General features: G+C 44.3%; 1 protein-coding gene across 1 annotated transcript in view; it reads left to right on the forward strand.

Moving 5' to 3' along the window:
* The window catches only part of PARG (poly(ADP-ribose) glycohydrolase), a 911,041-nt gene that overhangs the window by 573,047 nt on the left and 315,311 nt on the right, over positions 1-22,683 (forward strand). Inside the window, exons 10-11 of the mRNA XM_078643350.1 lie at positions 8,301-8,380; positions 11,359-11,419. Of these exons, the coding sequence (XP_078499476.1) occupies positions 8,301-8,380; positions 11,359-11,419 (141 nt within the window). The remainder of the gene's footprint in view (positions 1-8,300; positions 8,381-11,358; positions 11,420-22,683) is intronic.

Genomic DNA, 22,683 nt, shown 5'->3' on the forward strand with positions numbered 1-22,683 from the left:
GCAATTCTCAATTAAGGAAATCACAATTTTTTTGCGATTCCTTTAATTGTGAATGCAGTTAGGGAATCGCAAATTGCGGTTCCATAATATGCAATGCACCATGCCTTTGCAAATTAAGTTTTCACAATTTGGAATCGCAAATTACCATCAACTTCAAGTTGATGGTAATTTGCAATTCCTTTGAAAATGCAAAAAAATGCATTATGGTGCGTACACATGCTCTTAGGGCATGTGTGTGCACCACATTTGCATACATACCTGTTTTTGGGGGGGCATCAGGGTTGCCTTTTGGCCCCCTTGCAATTGCGTGTGCAATTTGCGAGTACCTATTTGGTACTTACAAATTTGCGCTTGCAATCCCATTCATTCCTATGAGCCTCTAGGCCCATAGGAATGAATGGGAAGCCATTCTTGAATAGCGAATCACAATTTGCGATTCACTGTTAAGGAATATGTGGGAATCACAATTCTTTTTGCGAAACCTACCTGCATAGCTAATTGGGAGCCCCTAATAGCGATTCCTTAATATTCTCTATTAAGGACTAGCAATTATTAAGTTTGATGCATGTGCCCCTTTGTTTCCCAACGGGATAATCTATAGCCCACCTCCACCCGCCTTTCCTGTGTGAAGTCTAAAAACTGGTAATCTTAGCAGAACCTGTTTCTTCGTCAGTAACACTGCACCCAAGCCCTTCCAGGGGTTAAAATAGACCGTCAAAACTGCTCCTCAGGGCCCACATGGAGCGCAGGCCAATTGGAGATGGAAACTTCTCAAAGCCTGCACACCTTTTGTATATTTGCTGGCATCGATAATTTCACAGTCCTGCAACACGTCACCACAGCGATCTGCACTGTCTTCTACCCCATCCTCATCCTCCTGATGTACCATCTCCCCTGTAGATGCCACTTGATAACCCAACACCAATAAGTGGCAACATAAGCCTGGCAACCTGTGCGGTAACCAGTGCACTAGTTGGGCTGTATGATGGATTATCATGAATTGTTGTTTCATAGACCACCCATAATAAAGGTTTACTTTGTATACCCCACATTTAATTATTCGTAGTCAATGTTTGTTTACAGGTATGCTGAATAAATGATTTCTTTTACCATTGATGATGTATTACATTGCGTAGTTAATTATTGGTTTCTTTGTACTGTCTGGGCATGCGGTCTATTTCAAACTGTTATTCTGAGGGCCAGGTTCAACTCCACGCTCGTACTGCTCGCCCATCATGCCCCGGGGTTCCCCTTGCTTCGTTGTTGAGATACATTAACTCCCAATGAGAACGAGGAGGTGGGGGCGTAGCCCACAATTTCTCCAAAGCACAGTATGTCATTTTCATTCTGCTGCCCAAGTGATCAGACTGCCTAGTCTTTCCTGGGTGTATCTTCCCCAGTAATGGCGGTGAGTGGAAATCTCCTGGCACACCAGCGAACCACCAGAAATTCTATGACTGCCTCGGGTTAAGACTTAAGAGTAAGTGAGGTAGTGGGGAGTATCTTAGGCAGGTACCAGTGAAACTCCCTTTGCAAATGTGCAGTTCATTTCTTGCTTTAGCAGGTGAATTTAACAAAATGGTCCCGATGTTGGTTAGCATCCACCTTTTTTTATTTCCCATATGTAATTTGAGACACTTGCACAAAACAACTGTTCTTTGCATTGCTTTTGTTCATTTTTTTTATTATGCTCATCTCTTTTTATCAGGCTTCCTGTATCGACCCTACTATTCTCGTGACGTACTTACATCTTTCATGTCTTCCTCTAAAGTAAATCCCCCCCCCACCCCACTAGCGTTTTTTCTGTGCCTCTGGCAGCAAGTTAGCGCAACCCCCATGTAATAACACATCAAGCATTGCAGTGTATTTTGTATCTGCTGCCCACCACTAGAACACTGTCACTTTACTATCCAGAAGCCTGATTGCGCTAGGAGGCTTTCTCACAAAAGCCTGTTAATCTTTTTGTACTGTTACGTCAGATGAATACTTAAATGTCTCTTCCTATCACTGAAACACGTTACTATGCATCAATAGTGTTCTCAAATAGCTGCGTCCACCCGTAGGCTAGTTGTTCTACTTCAAGCTCCTTTTCATGGTCCGAACACTCCAGGCGAAATGAGCTTTTTGCTTTTCTATCTTTCACCCACATTCACTCGTGGTTCAATTTCTTTTGTTACTCTGAACAATGCGGTTTCGAGAACCTGCAGCAAAAATGCATGTAAATCTTGCTGCGACCTAGCGCTGGTCTGCAAAGGCACGAGTGCGTTTGACTTCTAAATATAGTAGAATCTGAATAGCTTTTCTTTCTTGCAACTAAAACATCTAAACCATATGAGTAGATTATAAATAGTATTTTAAACCTGGTCAGACAATGGAATGAGCTGGGTATGGATGCTTTGGGACATTGAAAGGGGGCGAAAACAAACAGTAGACTGTATTTATTAGATACACAACACCCGTCTAAAGTCACCAAATAGGCGATGCTTTAAGTTATTAACTGTATTCCTATCTCCTTCGATTTCTCTGCATCATTTGATGCAGTAGAACAACGACTCTCCTCAACACCTTCTGGTCTTCAACGAGATTAAGTGGCAGAAATCCTAAAATACTTTTATTGTGTCTGCATTAGAACCACAGGGTTGTACTATCTATGTCCCTAATGATTGAAAAGACTACAAAATAGGATTTTGCAAGAAAACTCTACCATGATTTAAATTCATATAGCCAGTTAATTTCTGTTTAAGTAAGCGTACCACAATGTTGAGAAAAATAGTACATCACTAGCACACTTCCTATTGTACAAAAGCATGCCACACAAAGGATTGGGCATAAAATCCTCACCCATACTTTGGTGGCATCCTTCCTCATAGGAAGATACGTGCCACCCTGGTAAGATAGTACCACCAGAGCAAATTCAACCCCAAACAAGGGGGGGGGGGGATCCAGATAAATATTGCTGGATATCAAGGGATCCAAAATGGACTAAGACTACCTTGCTGTAAACTCCAGGCAATTACTTTTATTATGAGGTACAACCAGTGGGATTTAAAATAATACAATTGGATGCACCCACAGAGGTTATGTCTCCATCATCCTTTTATTTATTTGCTATCATGTTTCAGCCCATAGTGCACACCCACACTCGGTTTCTGACCTTCTTCAGGGATGTTAGGATCCTTAATCTAAAGTAGTATCTGACGGTGTGCAATTGTACAGGTAAGGGTACGTCCTACCTTAAAGATCACGAGTTCCTCTAAATTATTTATATTTAATACTAGATATACAGTCTTAACCGGCAAATCTAGATGCATAAACTGTGATATATCCTAATCAAAACTGTAGATGGGATGGAAAACAAGTACAAACCTTTACGATGAAGCACACATAAAAACACTGCTCATACACAGCATCCATTAAACAAACGCGATATTTTGTGTTTTTTTCATATCACTAAGATTTTTTGGGGTTGAAAAGGGAACCTGGCTTGATTGTCTGGGGACACCTTCTGTAGTCACACACACCTAGAAAATGTTATGTATAGCTGCCCCAGCAAAGGGGCTTCCCAGCGCTAATTCATTGCAAGAAACAGGCCAAAAACGGTTTAAAGCAGAGGGGGGAAGAGAGGGACTCTAACTGGAGAAAAGCCAGCTCTTCAGTGTTTTCCTGAGCTGAAAATGGTTCTGAATGTTCCTGATAGAAAGTGGGAGCAAGTTCCAGAGAGCAGGGACCTTGGCACGTAAAGGGCAGCCTCCTGCTCTCACTCTCATAACTTGTGGGATAGTGGCCAGATTAAGATTGGCCGAGCATTAAGGACATGAAGGTCGATACACAGATATCAGGTTCAACAAGATAGGGCCCCCCTGGGGATGCAGAATCTTCTGGGTGGGACACAAGGTCTTAAAGTGCACATGCCAGTCCACAGGGAACCAATGCAGTTTGCAAAGGAGACCAGAGGCAGAGCAACATTTTTGAAAGGAAAACAGTAGTCTGGCGGCAGTGTTTTGTGCTAGCTTGAGTCTTCTAGTTACATACTCATTGACTACCAAGTTCATAATGTTGCAGTAACCTAACCAAGATAGGATAACTGCCTGAATAATGGCTGGTTAACTACCAGGATCAAAAAGACTGAGGATGGGTTTAAGTCCTCTCGAGCCCGAAGCACGTGCTTTTTACCAAATTGGCCTGTACTTCGAAAGTTAAAGTGCTGTCCACCCAGACGCCTAGATTTTTAATAGAGGTCTTGGGTGAGGCCTGAGGGAGGGAGGCCATCAGTGATCGAACCAAGAGTGGGTATCTTTTCCTAGAAGGCGAATTTCTGTTTTGGTCACGTTCAGGTGCAAGCAATTGGCATTCATACACTCTGTGACGGCAAGTATTCCCTAAATTCCAAGAAGACCTCATACATTTGTCCCACAAGGCTTCTTATCTGTAGTCAAAGGAAGATTGAGTATAAAGTCAACTTGTCAGAAACATCCTCATGCATCTGTAGTTTCTCTGACTCTGGCACAGTGGTAGACCGAGACAGCGAGGTAAGAGGCAACAGGAGGGGCTTTCAATCGGTTCCCCTCTTTTGTTCTATAAATCCACAAGAATCCTTTTGGGACTGGCAGAACGTGTATGGTATACCACCAAATATGATGCAAAGTAGCTTCCCTTGGCAATATCAAGTCTGTATGCATTTTTTAGGACTAGAGAAAAGATCAGAGGGTCACATGGGAGGAGACACAGATCAAACTTTGGTGTATTTTCCTTGTCAATGTATTTAAAAAAAAAACATATTTTTTCATACAAATGCACATGCAAGAATATTTTTTCAAAAGATCAATTTATTCACACAGAGTAAGTTACTACTTGTACATATAATCAGAAGGAGCTGGTAGCACTGTAACAGCGGTAGCTGATGGACACTTTTTTTTCTCGTACCTGTGGAGCCTGTAGGGAAAGGTGAGACTAGAGCACGACCACGTCACTGACAAGACATTACTGTTGGCACAGTGACTTGATCAACAGACTGTGCTGTCAAACCGTTGGCCTTTTGTGTCGTCCTCTGTATTAAGTTGCTGACTGTTATGTGCACTGTTTACAAGTGAAGCATTGGACTGACAACATAAAAAGCCAGCATCAATTCAGACACTATTGACTCCAGAATAGTGTATTTCTCTTCAACTGCATTTGCAGTTTTCCTTAATCCTACCTTTTCTTACATCTGTGGCATGAGTGATGCCTTAAGAGATTACAAGCATTCAAGGGTGGACACGAAGCACTCCACGCGCTGCTAGGCACAGTGTAGTTGGACTCCAGGCTTAGTACATGGCTGAACCTCCCTCGCTGCCACGACCGCTCTGGCGTTTCTGCACTTAGTCACATGAGGGGTAGGAGATCAGCTGGGGGAATGGGGTGTAAGTTTTGCAAGTTGCCTGGTTGGCTGAAGTGCAGGCATGAAGTGTGGCAGTGGGACTGTGGAATTCAGAACTGGGGAAAGGATGTCAAAGTTGGTCTCCATTGTGTACCAAATGAATGCCATAACTTTCAGAAAAGGGGCGTGGACAAACCTTATAAGAAGCCCTTCCCAAGATTGTGGTCTGTCCTTAGGAGGTTATTTTATATTTGGATTTATTTCTAAGTGACGGATGCATCGCAGCGCATGCATTCCCTTATTGTTCGTCACTTACTTCATCTCGTTGCTACTATTTGTGTGCCTGATTTGTGTTTCTGTGGTACAAAAGGGGGTGGTGATGGATGGAGCATCTGAATCAATCAAACACTCACACCCAGTCAACAGATCTGGGTTTAATCCATCACCGTTCTTTAGCCCACTCTGCCACCCCAGTTCAGACATGGCCATATGCAAATCAGTCTGACCCTGTGCCTCATGGGAACAGTCCAGCCCGAACTGCCAAGCCATGCCTTCCCTGGACCGGAAACAAGCTTCCGAGGACCGGTTTCTGGCATTTCAGCCGTCTTCAGCTCGGCTTGCTTGAATCCAGTGGCAAAGTGAGCAAGGGACTCACGTCTGAGCATACCCTGCCAACTTATGGCGAACAAAGTGGTACAAAAGGGGGTGGTGATGGACGGAGCATCTGAACCAATCAAACACTCACACCCAGTCAACAGATCTGGGTTTAATCCATCACCGTTCTTTAGCCCACTCTGCCACCCCAGTTCAGACATGGCCATATGCAAATCAATCTGATTTGCGTTTCTAGCATCTGGAACTTCCCCTGGATTCGCTTTCTGAATATTTTGCCTGACTCTAAACTCGTCCCGGATGTCAGGGGGAGTTTGGTGCCTTGCGGATCCCTTTAACATTATTTGTCATCTTCAGTCGAGCCAAATTGCCAAGGAAGTTTTATTTTTTAACCCTTTTTGGTTTTTTCATCCTAACTGACACTTTAAGGAGACACCTGACACATTTCACAAACACTTTTCCTGTGCAGGTTGGCACTGTGACTACTGGGAGCACACGCTCTTTCCTTGGACTGTCAGGAAGGGAACTCAACAGATCTTCCCATCTCCAGTACTCAACACATTTACGTTAATATTCTTCTTCCATGTTGTTGATTGTCTTATATGCTGAGTCAACATTTTTTAATAACATCAATACTCTCTAAGACATCATGGCAAGATGAATCCGTGATCTGAACTTTAAATCTGACGTTTCTATGTCATTTGTCATTTCGACCTGTCTGCCGCTTTTGACACGGTTAACTTTGCTGACCAGTCTAGAGGGGGTAGAAATAGTGGACACTGCTCTGGACTGGTTTCGCTCCTACCTTTCTGGCTGGTGTCAAGCAGTGGCTCTTCCTCCATTTCAATCTGCCTTTTCTAATATCTGGCATGGTGTTCCTCAAGGGTCTGCCATCAGCCCAATCTTGATCAACGTTTATTTGAGCCCATTGATCAACATAATTCGGGCTCACAATGTAAAATTGGTGAACTATGCTGATGACAACCAGATCATCCTGTCCCTTGATGAAACTCAAGCAAACGCCTTGGAAGACTTTCACACCTGTATGCACAACACTGCGCAGTGGCTTCGTAACAACTCCCTGCAATTTAATTCGGATAAAACCAAAATTCGACAGTGCACAGTGGGGAAGGCTCCCCGGCCCCTCCCTCATAATTTCTGGCCCATTACAGCTTCCTCTCCCCTAGTTCCGACTAAAACAGGTCGCAATTTAGGAGTTATGTTCTGCGCCAATCTGTCACTGGAGACACAAGTGAATAAAACGGTGGGGTTTTGCTTTGGTCTGATTAGAGCGCTGAGAAAGACCCTTCCGCTGCTTCCAAATTCGGCCAGAGCCCCAATAGTACAAGGTATTATTCTAAGCAGTCTTGATTATTGCAATGCCCTACTGTTGGAGTCACCTAAGTATCTGAGTCAGCGATTGCAGCGTGTCCAGAGTATGGCGGCCAAATTAGTCTAGTCCAGACCACGAGTTTCTTCTGCAGCATTATGCCTAGCCGAGCTACACTGGCTCCCAGTGCTGCAAAGAATACATTTTAAGTCCTTATGTATAGTATTTAAGGCCTTGCATAGACTTGGCCGTAAACCTTTACAGAAGAAGCTGGTCTGGTACACTCCCACTCTGAGCCCCTGTTCCTCTTCCGCCTGTTTGGCGAAGGTTTCAAAGTTCAACAAGGTTAGAATGGGAGGGAGAGCTTTTAGTATTGATGCTGCAAAGTTATGGAATGAACTACCAACTGACATTAGACGATGTAACATTCTGTCTCTGTTCAGTAAAAGGATCAAAACATGGCTGTTTCCCAGAGACTGAACCTTTGTTTCTGTGTGATTTTTTTCCAGAAACTGATCCTCTGCTTCTATGTGCTGCCTATGCGAATTCTACCCATTTAGTCTAATGATTGTTTGTGTTACGTCCTATAGCGCCAGGGTACCCATAGGGTGTTTGTTGCGCTTTATACATGCCGAATACGATACAATACAATTTGTAAAACAGAAGTAGTTATTAGGTAGGAATGTAAGACCTTTAAATTGCATATTTTAACTTGCATTACTTTCGTTTAGGTCTTTTTCTATTTTATATGTTGACTCTATGATTTATTTGATACATGAGTGTCTTTTTTTGGGAATACCTGGTGTTGGCCATTTATGGTCTAGAAAGTGTGTCTAACTCAACATCTTTGAGGTAATTTTCTTTATGTTCATGATTAGTTTTGAGAAACTCTGAAAGCCTGCTTACACAAATTAATTATGGATTGGTACTGTCTGCAAAAGGAACAGTTTTTATCTGCCTGATATACATGTTTTGTCCTTATCCCTCTTTTTGCATTTTCAGGCTATTTGAAGGACGGAATCCAAGGAAGACTGAGAAGCTGAAAACCCTTTTCTGTTACTTCAGAAGAGTCACTGAACAAAGTAAGTTCTTTCTCTTTTTAATATCCTTTACTGTAAAGTGTTAACTGTTTAAAAAACACTTTATAGAGTGCTCTGATTTTCTAATGAATAAAAAATGGTCTGATGTGCCCCAGTCCATTTCGTACTCCATGTTTCATGGAAAAGAAACTGTTTTGATTAATGCTTATTATTAATTCAGGAAATGAAAGCTATAATAAGGTCTAAGATTTGGAAACCCCCCCCAAAGACAATAACTTTTTCATAGTTTGATATTATTGTTATTGCCCACGGGTTGGTCCACCCCTCCCTCAGAAAGCACAACATTTTATTTTCTCACAAGGCAGTCCCATTGGCTCTATTCTTTGCGTAGGTTTCCTTTTGAGCAATCTTGTTTGCAAACATTTTTACGCGAGGACATGTTTTTTATTGCCTGTTATACTTTATCCTTGGCGTCAGTGGTCCGGTCGGGGCAGTGCAGGGAGGGTAGTCAGTAGGGTCGTCAAGAACATGCCAAAAGGTTAATTTTGCAGCAAATTTATGAAGAATTTGCTCAAAAAAAGGTAAGCGGGTTCAGGGAGTTATAAACTGGCACTCATAAAATAATTCAAATGTAATCAAATGCTGCCTTTTGACATTGCCCTTCCCACGGGTGTCGGAGGGGAGAGTCTTGGGCTCCACAATACAATTTTGAAAACATGGGGACAAAATGTGCATGTTGCAGCATAATTTTCAAACAATTTAGTGACAAACCATAGTTTGTTTTAACAAGTGATTATAAAAAGGCAATCATGAAATATTCCAGTACTTGCTTCAAATTGCTTTGCTCGAGCAGGCTTGCTTCTTCTGGGGAGGTCTTTGGGCTGGGAGTTCTCATAGCTCAGGTAGTGTTTTAAACTAAAGCATATTGCAGCATAAAGTGTCACATAAATCTGCAAAAAACCGTTACACTCTGGATTTGTTTGGAATCAACCTAAAATGCTAAGATTGGCCAAACTATACATCTGACTGGATGCTTTCTTATTTAAGTCAATTCTGACTGGCCCCAGCATAATTACTGCCAGCCTCTTGGCACTTCTTTACAATACTTTTTCTCTAAAATATTGAGCAGAACTCGCTTTTTGCAATTTAGACTACACAGGGTAATTTTATCATTTTGCACAGTTATGAAACACTCGGCTTGGAATATGTTAATTAGTATTTGCTATGATATCCTTGCAGAAAGAAACTTGTTACAACATTGCTAACATGTTTGTTTATTTTGCTCTATTTTTCCTTTTCTACCCCCCACTTATTTATGCGCATTATGATTTTCCAACATTTTTGTATGTCTTATATCACTGTTATGTGACCCAGGAGACAGGCCGCAAGCCTCAAATGTTAGGACAAGAAAATGCCAACTTTCTAAAAGTTGCATTTTCATAATTGTGACTTCATATCCAACGTTACCATTAAAGAGGGCTTCAAATTGCAATTCCTTGAACACCAAACATGATATTCCTACCTGCTTCCAAAGAAATGTTATCACGTATTAAATGTAATAGTGTAACCCAATGTTATCCTATGGGAGCGGTAGGCCTTGCAATAGTGAAAAAAGTACAATTGATGGATGGAATGCTGAACAATGGCAAACATTCACCCCAGTAGAGAGACTTGTGCCTAATTCCATTGTTATTTTGCTCACCATGCCATTCCAGTTTGGACCCAGCCACATGTAAATCAGTCTTTACCCTGCTCCCCATGGGAACAGTCCAGCCTGAACTGCCAATCCAGGTCCTCCCTGGACTGGAATCCAGCATCCTGGGACAGGTTTCCGGGTATCAGCCCGGCTAGATGTGTATGTAATTCAGCAGAATACATTTAAAATGATGGATGTGAATATAGAAAGGAACATAGAATTGCATGTAGATTGTTTGTCTAGTCTACTACTGCACTAACTTGTGGCATGCAAGTGCAAGCATATTATGACTGCAGTAATGTAATCTCGTATAATTGTGCCTTGAAGTGCTTCCTCCAGAGACTTTTTGAGAGAATGCAAATCTGCTCCTACACAGAGTAGAAAGTCACAAAAAATGACACACGTTTACTGAAGTAACCTGCAATCAAACAAGTAAAACATTTATGGAACACATTTTTTATTCCAACCTGCATCCCGACATTATGAAATGGAGGACTATCATGGGAGTATGCCACAGCTAAGGGGTGGTGTCATAGTCTCTAATTACACTCTGCTACTGCCTTAACACCTCCGTTATGTGTCACACCTGACATATCATGGCAAGTTAATGGCTACAATGTACAGTGATTTGCACTTTAGCAACCGTTGTTTTCAGTAGCACCCCAAAGCCTGCTTTCATTGATACATGGCTGGTACAATTTTTAAATAACCATCTTCTTTCCAGTGCTTCTGCTTTCTTAGCCTCCCCTCACACTTTTCAAGCCCATTTTCATGCCCCTCCATATATTGCAGTATTATGCCTCTGTTTACTTTGTACGCTTTTGTAACCTGCACACGTCACTTTTTCCTCCTGTAATGCACCGTTTGCTACCTCTTGTATTTTGTTGGTTCACGATTGTCACTTTTGTAATGCACCGTTTGCTACCTCTTGTACTTTGTTGGCTCACGATTGTCATTATTGCTTCATTTAATGTAACGTTTGCTTTTGTATTTTGTTCACTTGTAATGTTCTCATGTATCAGTTCTGTTCCTATTGTGCAGCGCTCTGACACCTTCGGGTAAAGTCAGCGCTATATAAAAACGCGCACACAAATAAATAAATTAATTAATTCATTAAATCCAGACTTTTGCAGGCCAAATAGACTGAACCTCGCATCCTCCAGGTTTTTGTATATCCTTTTCCGGCTTGGCCCATCTGTTCTTTCTTTGTTACTGCCTTTGTCAATAAGCTGGTCTTTCCATCCACCAGTACCTGCACTACCTTCTCCTAAAATGAATAATATCCAATTTCTAATGTGATCACTGTCTGTGGATTCTTTTTTAGGACCCACTGGTATGGTGACCTTCACAAGGCAGAGCCTTCAAGAGTTTCCCGACTGGGAGCGGTGAGTCATACCTTGCTTGGAACAAAACGTTTTCAGTCACAGACCTTGTGCTCAGTTTTGAATAATAGCTATTAAGAAATATTTTTGACGAGTCATTTCAAAGAATTACTGCCCACCAGAGTAATGAAGTGCGATTATATATATTGAAGGAGCACTATTGAATTTACTGCACGGCTGAAAGTAGTTTTAAATGTGTGCAGAGGTTGCAGGTGGTGGGTGCCAACACTCATTTTTAGGCGTCTCCTACTAGACCACACATCTGAGGGCTGTTGTAATACGTATTAATAGCTATGGGGTGGGATTAGAGCCTGCCAGTTTCTTACCATTGGTTGACTTAAGTGTGACTGTCATGTGTTTGCTTCTTATTTGTTAGTGGTTTTTCTTCCTCTTTTTGTGCTTGTCCTCCCCTGGGTTCATTATTGAATCCTTCGACTCCTCGCAACTTTTTAATTTATTTTTAATTTATTGATCATTTATAGTATATGAAGGAGGATAAGAAACGAAGGAAGATAGAGGAAGAAAATAAAATGAAAAAACCTATGAAATGAGAAATAATAATTAAAGGGAGGGTGAAAAAAATAGATGAAAGGGAAAAAGAAGGGGCAACAGCCCCGACAACTGAAGAACAAATACCAGTACAGAAACTAAAACATTTGTTTCTTCAGATTAAGCATTGCGTCTACCACAAATTTGACAACCGTTTTAGACTTTTAAAAGTACCAGGCAAATTGACAACATGGTACATTGTTTCCCAGAGAGGGCTTCCATAATGACTGAGTATTACAGCGGGCTGTCCCGTATAGCTGTACCCGACCTACAATGTTACTAGTGCATACCTAAGACTCAATTGTATTAATATCTACTGATTCTTGAGATCGAATCCAATCCTGAAATGGACCCCAAATGTCCCGTGGTCTAGAGGCCACTGGCATTAGCTCCCAGAATGTATTAAGTTGTTCCTGACCATGTGTAACATCTGCAACCCACAATTTGGTCTTCGGCACCCTCACTCTACCCCAGATCATGGCCACCCGTCTTTTCGCAAGCATTGCTATGAGATGCCTTGATTCTGTGTCTATATCATTTGTATAACCCAAAATGCCCGGCAGTGGTGGCGGCTCTAGTCTCGACTCTAATATTTAATTGATTGAAGCAAAAACTTCTACCCAGTACTGCGCTATTTTAGGGCAATACCAAGCCATGTGTAGGAAGGGAGCTTGAGGTGAGCCACATCTCCAGCATCTGGCATCTTTCCACAGCCCCATCCGAAATAGCTTTGCAGGTGTTCTGTAAAATTTGAGCAAGAAGAGTTTATAGTTCGGGGACAGAAACTCCAGCTGTCCACAGCAAAACTTTCACTGCTCCCCAGTGAGGGGCTTGGGTAGCTCCTCGTTCCAGTTCTCCAAAGACTTGGGGCATACGATCGGGGTCGTGAGTTGCATAGAGTTATATAGTCTAGTGATTAACTTACACTGGGAAGCATTTGTTAATACCTGCTCTAGGGCGGTCAATGTTGGGGGGGGGGGGGGGTAGGGAATGAGCTATGCCAGTGGTTCACAAACTTTTGACTCCTGCGGACCCCCATTGAGTCGCCACTGTAAGCCGGGGACCCCCACGCAATTTGTAGGATTTAAAATTCAAACATTAAAACAGTAATTTGAATAAAAATAAACACATGTGTGCACACAAAACAAAGACTCTGATTAGTAAGTATTTTAGAGGCATATTTACAAGCCCCTATAACCATGAGAATGTCACTTTTTGCGACGTTCCCATGGCGACAGGGGCTTTGCTTTATTTACAAGGCAGCGTTAAGCCACTTAACAAGGCTTAACGCTGGCTTGTAAATAACATCCCCTTTCACCCAATGCTTAGCGTGAAAGGGGTGCGCAGTGGGTGTTGCGGTGGGCGTTCCATTGCAACACCCATTGATTTTGACACTGCCCCCTATTAACAAGGGCACGTAAATGGGAGGCAGTGCCAACATTAAGACCAGGGAAAAACAATCTTCCCCTGCACGCAGACACCCTTGCACTATGGAACAAGGGTGCCTGCGTTGGCGCCACAAAGTTAAGTTTAGCGTGAGCGTAGGGGAAACACAGGGCTGCATCATATTCTTGTAAAAATAGGTGCAGCCCTGTGTTTCTGAAGTGGTGGAGCGTGTCCTTAAGCCAAGGAGGCCAACTACTCTCTCTGCCACTTCTGTTGTATTTTATACTGAAAGAATTTGGAAAGAAAATAGATGAGAAGGTTGGTGCTGCACCTCCCTGACTAACTTTTAAATGGTTGGTTTTTTTTTTGCAGTACGAGGCTCCTGCCAGGGACAGACTGGAAACTCAAAGCAGCCCTGGCGAATGTTTTCAGACCAGTCCCCATAGGGTGCACACCAAGTGCAGTGAGTGAGCCTGACCACTACAAAGGGGGCTTTGGGATGCTCTCCCCAAAAAACATTTAGGAAACAATGGAAACAAGTGGTTGGTCTACAACACAGTTATCATTACATATTGAATTGTATTAGCTATTAAAGAATAATAAATTAAGTCCTTATTATGCACCAGAATACAACAATCTTTTTTGGGGTTCTTCAATGATTCCCCCACTATCACCCTCCAACAGTACCTCTCATCTCTCCATAGCCCCTCTGTCACATGTATAACATTTTTTATAGGATCTCTCATACCATTGTATGAGAGAGAGCACTTTACATCACACACATATAGAGACAGTGAATCCTACATGTAAATCTGTGAATAGAAAATGTCAAATAAGGCAAAGGGTAATACAAAGTGTAGAATTCACATCATTCATACTGGTAGGCATTTTTAAATAGAGCTTGGTCTGGAAAAGCACAAACTCATGATTCAGAAAATAACACAGTGGTTAGCATTGACTTTAACAATAAAAATGTATTTCCACCCAAATAAACCTTTTTAGCAGTATCAGAATAATGAAAGACTGGGAAAAACATGTCACTAACTTGTACCTTGCAGTTTGCAAGCAGCTCTTTGATGACAGTTTATAGGTCACTATGCTAGATGACGATTATCACTTATGAACTGCACATTACCAAAATAATCTCAGTTTTTTTTAAAATGCATTATACATGTTCTTTGCAGTAGGCATGTTAACACTCTGTGCTACATTAGATAATTCAAAGCTGCCACTGGACAAAACTCTCATCTCTCCATTAATCACTGGTGTTATCTTGACACTTTTATTGTTGTTTGAAAACTGCTAATTATACAAGATACTTTCAAGTGCTTTTAAAACTGTTGCCTGCGGACCCCCTGGGAATGTGTCACGGACCCCTGGGGGTCCGCGGACCACAGTTTGAGAAACACTGAGCTATGCAATTTGCGACAGTTAGCCCTGATGCTGTAGCATAAAAGTAGGCCCGAGAAGTGTGCTGCACCATCTCCTGACGCCTCTGGAGGGGAGATAAATATATCCTCTGGATACAAATCTGCATAGAACTTCCAGCCCAGTCTGCTTGTTCTCAGAACCTCGACACTCTGTCACTGCCGGTAGCTGGAGATTAAACGCGATAGAGGCAGAGGGGGCATATAGCAGCTCATGTCTTGCCCTCCATCCTAGACCATCCCAAGCCCACAGAAGGGTTTCGGTGGTATCAATTTCCTTTCTGGGTTTTTTATATTGTGAGAAGATTTTGACGTTTAAATGGAGTGGGCGCCGATCTTTCTAGCTTAATAGCCAGGTGTGCCTGGAATGGTGTAGGATGTATCCAGTGATTAAGGAACTGTGCTTGTGCGCAATAGGCATATAATCAGAGATCTGGGGCTCCCAGTCCCCCTGACTAAAAGGTAAAGTGAGACCCTCCCAGGAAATTCGCACCTGTTTCCCAGCCCATACCAGTTGTATCAACAGGGATCTCAGTGTTTTAAAAAACGCTTGTGTAAGGGGTATTGGGAGATTAACAAACAATTAAAATAATTTGGGCAGCACGATCATCTTGGCTATAGCAATTCTTTCCGCTAAAGAAAGGGGTAATCAAGAACACATTTTTGTTTTTTCAACTAGCCAGCTGACCACGGACTGCTCAATACTTTAAAGAGCACGCAGATAGGTTTGTTAGGGGCAATAAGGGTACCATGGGGATTGTTGTTAACCAGACTCTGGTATTGTCACGTGGTTCAGCCAGGTGCCTCTGTCCCTCTGGTGGCCAATCAAAGCCAGTCAAAATAGGTGGACATTGGTTTCAGAGGGAGTAAGCCGTGTGTGTCTAGCTGTCTACCCTCAGACCTTTTGTGTTTGGCCAGTAAGTAGTTTGTGGGGTGCGGATCTTAAGTGTTTAGTTGGCTTGCTGAGTGTGAAGAACATCCTGAGACCGTCAGAGTTCTACTGTCCAGGTATGAGGTAATCCCATTCCACGTGCTCTGGGTTAGTCATCTCCTTCAGCCAGTTCTTGAAAACCCCACAATTCATGATGTTCAAAATAAGAGAACTGAGCTAGTAGAAGGGACCAGATATTTCCTTCATCTAGGTGGCAAACCGCACTTACTCTGTGTTAAGCAGTGGGGTTCCTGTTCCTTAGCTGGTTAGGAAGCAGATTGAAAGTCACTGAGAATGTGATTGTTTTTAGGGCTGTTAAGGAAGTCTGGTGAGTGACTAATGGTTTCATTGTCTGTCCTGTGCACTGCATGTATAAGCTGGGCATGTCATTGAAAGGTTTGCTTGATTAGTCCCTAACTTTATTTTTAGAGGCAAAATGGCGGAGCTAATAAAACGTAAGTTAATATGTACCCACTTTGGTTGACTGCAGTATTTGTACCACTACTTTGGCACTTGATATTATGGTTGTTTCTGCAGAGTGCCAACAATGAGGTTAAAGGAGCTGAGGTGGGTATGACCCAGAGTGAAATCTCACTAGCTTGAGACACCATCAGTGGCACGAGGAGGCCATTAAGAAAGTGACCTATTTCCTAGGGGGTTTGAAGTGTCCCCAGTGTAGCAGCCTGACGTCATGAGGCATACAAAAAAAGTAGGTGTTATGACACATTATTCATGAAGTCCATCTGTTGCTTAGGGGGGCAGATCACCATCTTGAAGTCCCTAGCAAATATACGTGGAAGTACGCTATTGTCCACTACATTCAGCAATGTAAGACTGTGTTGAGACTGATATTATCCCATTAGTACATGTGACCTCTGGCATATAACTGCGTTAAAGTGGAGTGGAGTGGAGAACCCAAAAATAGGACGCAGAAGTTGAGGAGCCAGCGGTGCAAGAAATACTGACCATTAAAGAAGTTGCTTTGGTGAAAACAGAATGTGTCACGTTTGATGAATGCGAACGAGGAGGCCTCTGAGATAAACAGTGGTAGAGCTTTGACACAGAAGAATTCTTAAGGGGGAGTTTTTTTTGTGGGTGTAGGGCATAAAGCTCTATTGGCCAGGGGCAATCTATAGAAATGAAATCAGTGGTTGGCGATGGGTTGAATATAATAGGATACATGAAGGGTGGATGAAAAAGACATCGTTTAGGCAAGTCCCTACTAAATTTAAAGAGCACACAGATAGGTTTGTTAGAGGCAATAAGGTTACCATGGGGATTATTGTTAACCAGACTTTGGTTTTGTTTCTAGAGTTAAGGATGTAGACTTACTTCAGCTTCTGTGATCTAACCTCAAGCTCCAGTCAACCAATAACAAAACTATTAAAGGCGCTTAAAAAGGTCTGAGTTGGAGATTAAACAGACTATCACAGTGGATAAAATACTATGAGCCTATTCTCATAGGTTCTTTTGCCCACCTTATACATCTCATCACTTCTGAAAGGAGCCTTATGAAAGAAACTGACAGCTGTGCATGTTTGTCTGATGACAGCAAATCTCAGTTTTTTCCCCTGAAAGGTTTCTCAGAATAGGCCTGCTTTTTATTTCACCTCAATTTTGCTCCTTGCTTAATCTATACTCTATGCTTAATGCTCGATAAATGAGAATTTGGCCCTGCAGGGCATGAAACCATGGATTTCAAATTAAAAGAAGTCACTTGTGTTTTGTCTGTGCCGACATCCTGGTCCTCCGACACACATTACATGAGTAATTCTGTGCTGTCTCTCTGTGAAGAGTAATTGATTTTGCTGAGGTTATGTTGACACTGTTAACTGTGGATAGAAAGCACTTGACTTGGTGTTATGGCTGCCGGGTGTGCTTGCAGAGAGGACTGAGATCCACCATGACTCGATGAGGACAAGCAACGGAATGATAGCATTCATTTTTTAGAGCACTAACCATAATTATGATGCAAAGAAGACGACCCTCTCATTTCTATAATTTCTAAAGGAAATGCTAAGTATTACAGTTTTGATTACATCAAGATGATGTCAGGCGTGCCACACTTTTGTAATAAATATAGAATGTTAGCAATCTAGTTGTTCATTAGGATACTGTTGAGAGGCAGAGGTCAGGGACTCTGACTCTGAAAATTGTAGGCAGGTAGGAGGGTGCAGAGGCAACAATTTGACCACACGGGGCAGGCAGGAAGGGCAGTGGCAGCACAACAGACTATGAAGGGCAGTGGAAAGGGGGGCAGGGGAAACAAACCAACAATGCAGGGCAGGCAAGAGAGGCTGTGGCAATATAATAGACCATTGTGGACAGAAGGAAGAGGCAGTGGTAGTACAACCATTCATGCCAAAAGACCCGATTCAGCCAGGAAACGCCTAATGTTGTTAAGCCCAAATGGGCTTTATTGTATCTGTCTACAATCTCCTCTTTGTCAATGTAAGTCAATGGAGAAAATCAATTCCCCAGTTTTTTTTCAAAATCTCCCTCTTACAAAGTTCAAAATGTTAGCAAGTATGGCACATTGGATCATGGAAGGCAGGAGGAATTGGGATAGGGACATGGACTCAGATAACAAAGGGCAGGAGGGGCATGGACAGGTGCATCAAACTGACCTTACAGGGCAGGCATCAGGGTTTGCAGCAGCACAATACACCACACAGTGCATGCGGGACGGCAGTGCAGCACAACAATCCATAGAAAGCAATAGGGAGGGGACAGGGCCATGCACATGGACAACAGAGAACAGAGGGGAAAGAGGCAATGGCAGAAAACTGACCATAATGGACAGACAGTAGAAAAAGCTGCAGCATAACTGACCATAAAGGGCAGGAGGGAGGGATCAGGGCCCTGACAATGGAACAGACATGCCAGGACGGAAGGAATGGGGGTCTGCACATGGAAATAGAGGACAGGTGGCAAGGGGGCAGGGCACGAGCAGCAAGCTGGCCATGGAGGTGAGGCAGGAAGGGCACTAGAAGCACAACACACCATGGAGGGCAACAGTGAGACTATAATGGCACACACAGACCATGTAGGGAAGGTAGGAGGGGGCCAGGGGCAGCTAGCTGACCACACAGGGAACATGGGAGGGGGCGTGACAGCACAGAAGACCATGCATGGCAAGCGGGAGGGTTAGTGGCAGCACAATGGCCATGATGGGCAAGAAGGAGGGGGCAGGGGCATGCACAAAGGACCTTGGAGGATAGAAGGGTGTAGGAGCTGGGCACAGAGTGAGTTCAGGGGAAGGGGCCTCACAACAGACCATGCGGGGCAGGCAGGAGGATTAGTTACAGCACAACAGACAAGGGAGGGCAGAAGGGTGTGGCAGTAAAATGGACCATGGAGGACAGGAGGAAGGGGATAGGGGAATGAAGCGTGGACAGGCAGGGTGGCAGGGACAGGTTAGTCATTTGGCAATGCTAGGCAGGTGGGAGGGGAGTGGCAGCCCAACAGAACACTTGAAGTAGATAGGAGGGGCGGGGCAGGTCCATGGAACATGGTGGGCAAAAAGGATGATGGAGCAGGGGCATGCACACAGACATCGGAGGGCAGGGGGAAGCAGAGTAGGGCAGCAAGCTAAGCACAGAGGCTAAGCAGAAGGTCAATGATGGGACATAGAATTGGGCAATGGAGGGCAGGAGGAGTGAACTGGGACATCAAGCTAAATGGATGGCAGTGGCAGCACATCAGGCCATGCATGGCAGGAGGGAAGAGGCTAGTGCATGGATTCAGACAACAGAGGATAGGGACGAAGTGGATGGGGCAGCAAGCTAACTGTTCAGAGAAGGCGGGAAGGCCAGTGGCAGAACAACAGCCACACAGAGCTGTAATGAGGGAGCAGGGGCATGGACTTGGACAATGAATGGCAAGGAGGAGGGGAGGCAGGAGCAGCAAGCTTGGGTGGGGGCAGCACAATGCCAGGTCAGGCCCTGCTTCCAACCCCCCCACCATCCATTGTGATAGGCATCTTACTCAACAAAAAAAAAAACTAGAAATTCGCTGAAAAAAATAAAGATTACAGGGACGTTATAGTTAGACTCAGATTTCACTTGTACAAACCAGTGGAATTCAGAAGTTATAGTTACCTGAGCTAACCATAACTTATGCCCCTGCAATGAACTGCTTATGACCTCAGACATTACATCATTCATGACATGGTCAGTGACATCACTCATGACATCTAAAATGAGCTGTGAATGCAATTAAACTATAATCGCTAGAACTTTATTTAAGCTTAGTGTGTGTATATTAACACCCGTTTTTTGTGTAAGAACCATTATAATAAGCAAAGTGCCCAGATCAATATGGCCGATAGCTTTTCCCTTTAACCCTCTAACCGCAGCGGAAATTCCGCCGCGGTGCGGGTGATTTATGGCGTGGGCGTGGTTCGGACGGCCACACACGCCCACCGTGACGTCGGACGGCCGGCGGCCGTCCGACACACGCAAGGGGTTAAAGTAATGTGTAGTCCATTGTTTATGTTGATGTTTGCAATCGTATTATGAACAAGTCACATTGGCGAACATACAGGTACAGCGGTCACGGGGTAAGATATGCTGAAATGACATTGTGTGCATATAAACACTTGTGTTCTTTTCTTATTATATGAATTCCTGAATTTTCGCATCGAGACCAGGACAATATGGCCGCCAGCTTTTTGGATTAATGTAATATGTAGTCCTTTGTTAATGTTGGCAACTGGAGGCACTTGTACATATAAATAAGGAAGCTACAATTACGTCTTGTATCGTTATCAAGGTTCGGACGAGCCGAAACGTGTGGATCACATCCTTTGCAGATGAATTACTTCCAAACTACAACCTGAGTGCTGATTCCTTCCTTGTAAGAGTGAGAGGAGATTGAATACATATATATAAAATTCACTGATAAACCACAGGTTTCAGGGACGTTATAGTTAGTCTGACATTTCACTCAGTGATATCATCAGTGATGTCATGAGTGATGTCACTGACCATGTTATGAGTAATGTAATATGGGATATATATGTTCGAGGCATGTGGGCTGCTAAATTCATATCTTTTGCATTAGATCGCCGCCTAGTGTTGGGTCCGGATGATCGCACATTGTTGTCCTGGAAGAGTCTTCGAAGTATCCTGAGATAGGTGGCTCCTCCCCTGGACTGCAGTGCGCATGGGCATCGGCTCCATCCCCAGATTGTTTTTTTCCGCCATTGGGTTCGGATGCGGTCTCGACGTCTCTCTGTCGGAACCGAGAAAAATAGCTTCTTTAAGGCCAAAAGGCCTTCGTTTCTTTACGTCGGTATTGTTTGCGTACGGTCTCGAGTTCTTCCGTCTCTTTGAGTCGGAATCTGCGGAGTCGAGTTACTCTTCGGACATCGGGGCCTTCTCATCGCAACACGACCGAAACTTTTCAACATGGAGCGGAGCCCGTTTAAATACTGTCCCGTCTGTGGGTCCAAATACCCACATATCGACGTGCACCCGGTCTGCAACAAATGCCTGTCGCCGGACCATAACGAGGACAACTGCATGGCCTGCTCCAGATTCAGGTCGAAGAAGACTATCAAGCTCCGGCGCGCGGTGCGCCTTGAGGCCAGAAAAGCGGCCCCAGCTCCAGATAACATCTTCGGCGACCAGGAAGAAGAGGGCCTGAGCCATTATCTTGAAATCTCACCGCCCGCGACGGAGGTCGAGGCAGATCCGGAAGACGACGACGGAGTCGTAGATCAAGGCCTTGAATACGTCGACGAGGTAGGGGACGTCGAAGAAGTTTATGGGGCCGCGGAAGATAGCTCAGGGGATGAGCTATGCCCCGAAGGTTACGAGGATCAGGCTCGGGTCACGGGATCGCCACTCGGCCTTACCCAAGACCCTGCACCGCAAGCCACGGCCCCGCCTTCAGGCCCGGCCACGGACGTACTTGCTACGCAGCCCATATCGAAACCGAAACTGAAACCATCGGTATCGACGGCGCCTAAAATGGCCGACCCGAAAACGAAACCGAAACTAACGGATTCGAGCGCACCTAAGATGGCGGTCGCTCCAGCAAAAACGCCAAAGCCTGCTACCTCATCGACTCCGTCGACCTCCGGTCACCAGAAGTCGAAGAAAACTGTCGATTCGACAGTGCCGAAGCCGTCAGCAGAAGAGGCATCCTCTAAGAAGGTCGCCCGGCACGGCTCGACCGGGGAAACGCCGTCGAAGTCCACCAAAGTCGGTGACAGGTCTACGGTACCTACGGAGGCTGCAAAAACACACGGATCGAAGAGCGGAGGCTCAACACATCGGTCCAAGGACTCTGTGTCTGCGGCTGCAGCATCTACGGCTAAGACTACAAAGGGCCTACAGGCCGTCGAAACCGGAGGCAAAGTGAAGGCCTCCTCGTCGGTGCCAAGTGCCGCTGTGAGTGACGCATCCCTCATCGCCACTTCACTACAAAGAATTCGGGATAAGGACTCTGCGACGTCGGCTCCGGCGCCGTCGCCCCAAAAGTCGATGGACATGCCGTCAAAGCCGGCTGGAAAACTTCTCTTCATTCTGCCGCCAAAAGAGGCACCAAAGGCCTTTGCGCCAAAGACGGCGCCAAAGACATCGGACTCGTCCACGTCTGCTGGTGTATTAGGTCGACAACTCGACTCAGGAGACGATTCTGAGCGTTTTATCGACGCTGACACGGGCAAGTTGAGCCTTTACAAGAGGAAGATCACTTCCCAACCAGTGGACTCCTATGTTATTCCACTGAAGAAGAAAAGGCCTGTACAGGGCGCTCCAGCCCTGATTGAACCTATCCAGCCTCCTCCTAGAAGGAGTCCAACCCCTTCCCCCGACCACTCTGAGGGAGAAGAATATGGACAAGATGACCAGTACACTTTCCCCATCAATGACCCCGATGCACAACAGGATTCCTATGACGACGTGGGTGACCAGGGAATCCAGAATGTGGGACAAGACCCACAGCCTTTCAGTGCACGTGCATCC

Source organism: Lissotriton helveticus, chromosome 5_1, assembly GCF_964261635.1.
Source record: "Lissotriton helveticus chromosome 5_1, aLisHel1.1, whole genome shotgun sequence".
In the NCBI taxonomy this organism is placed as follows: Eukaryota; Metazoa; Chordata; class Amphibia; order Caudata; family Salamandridae; genus Lissotriton; species Lissotriton helveticus.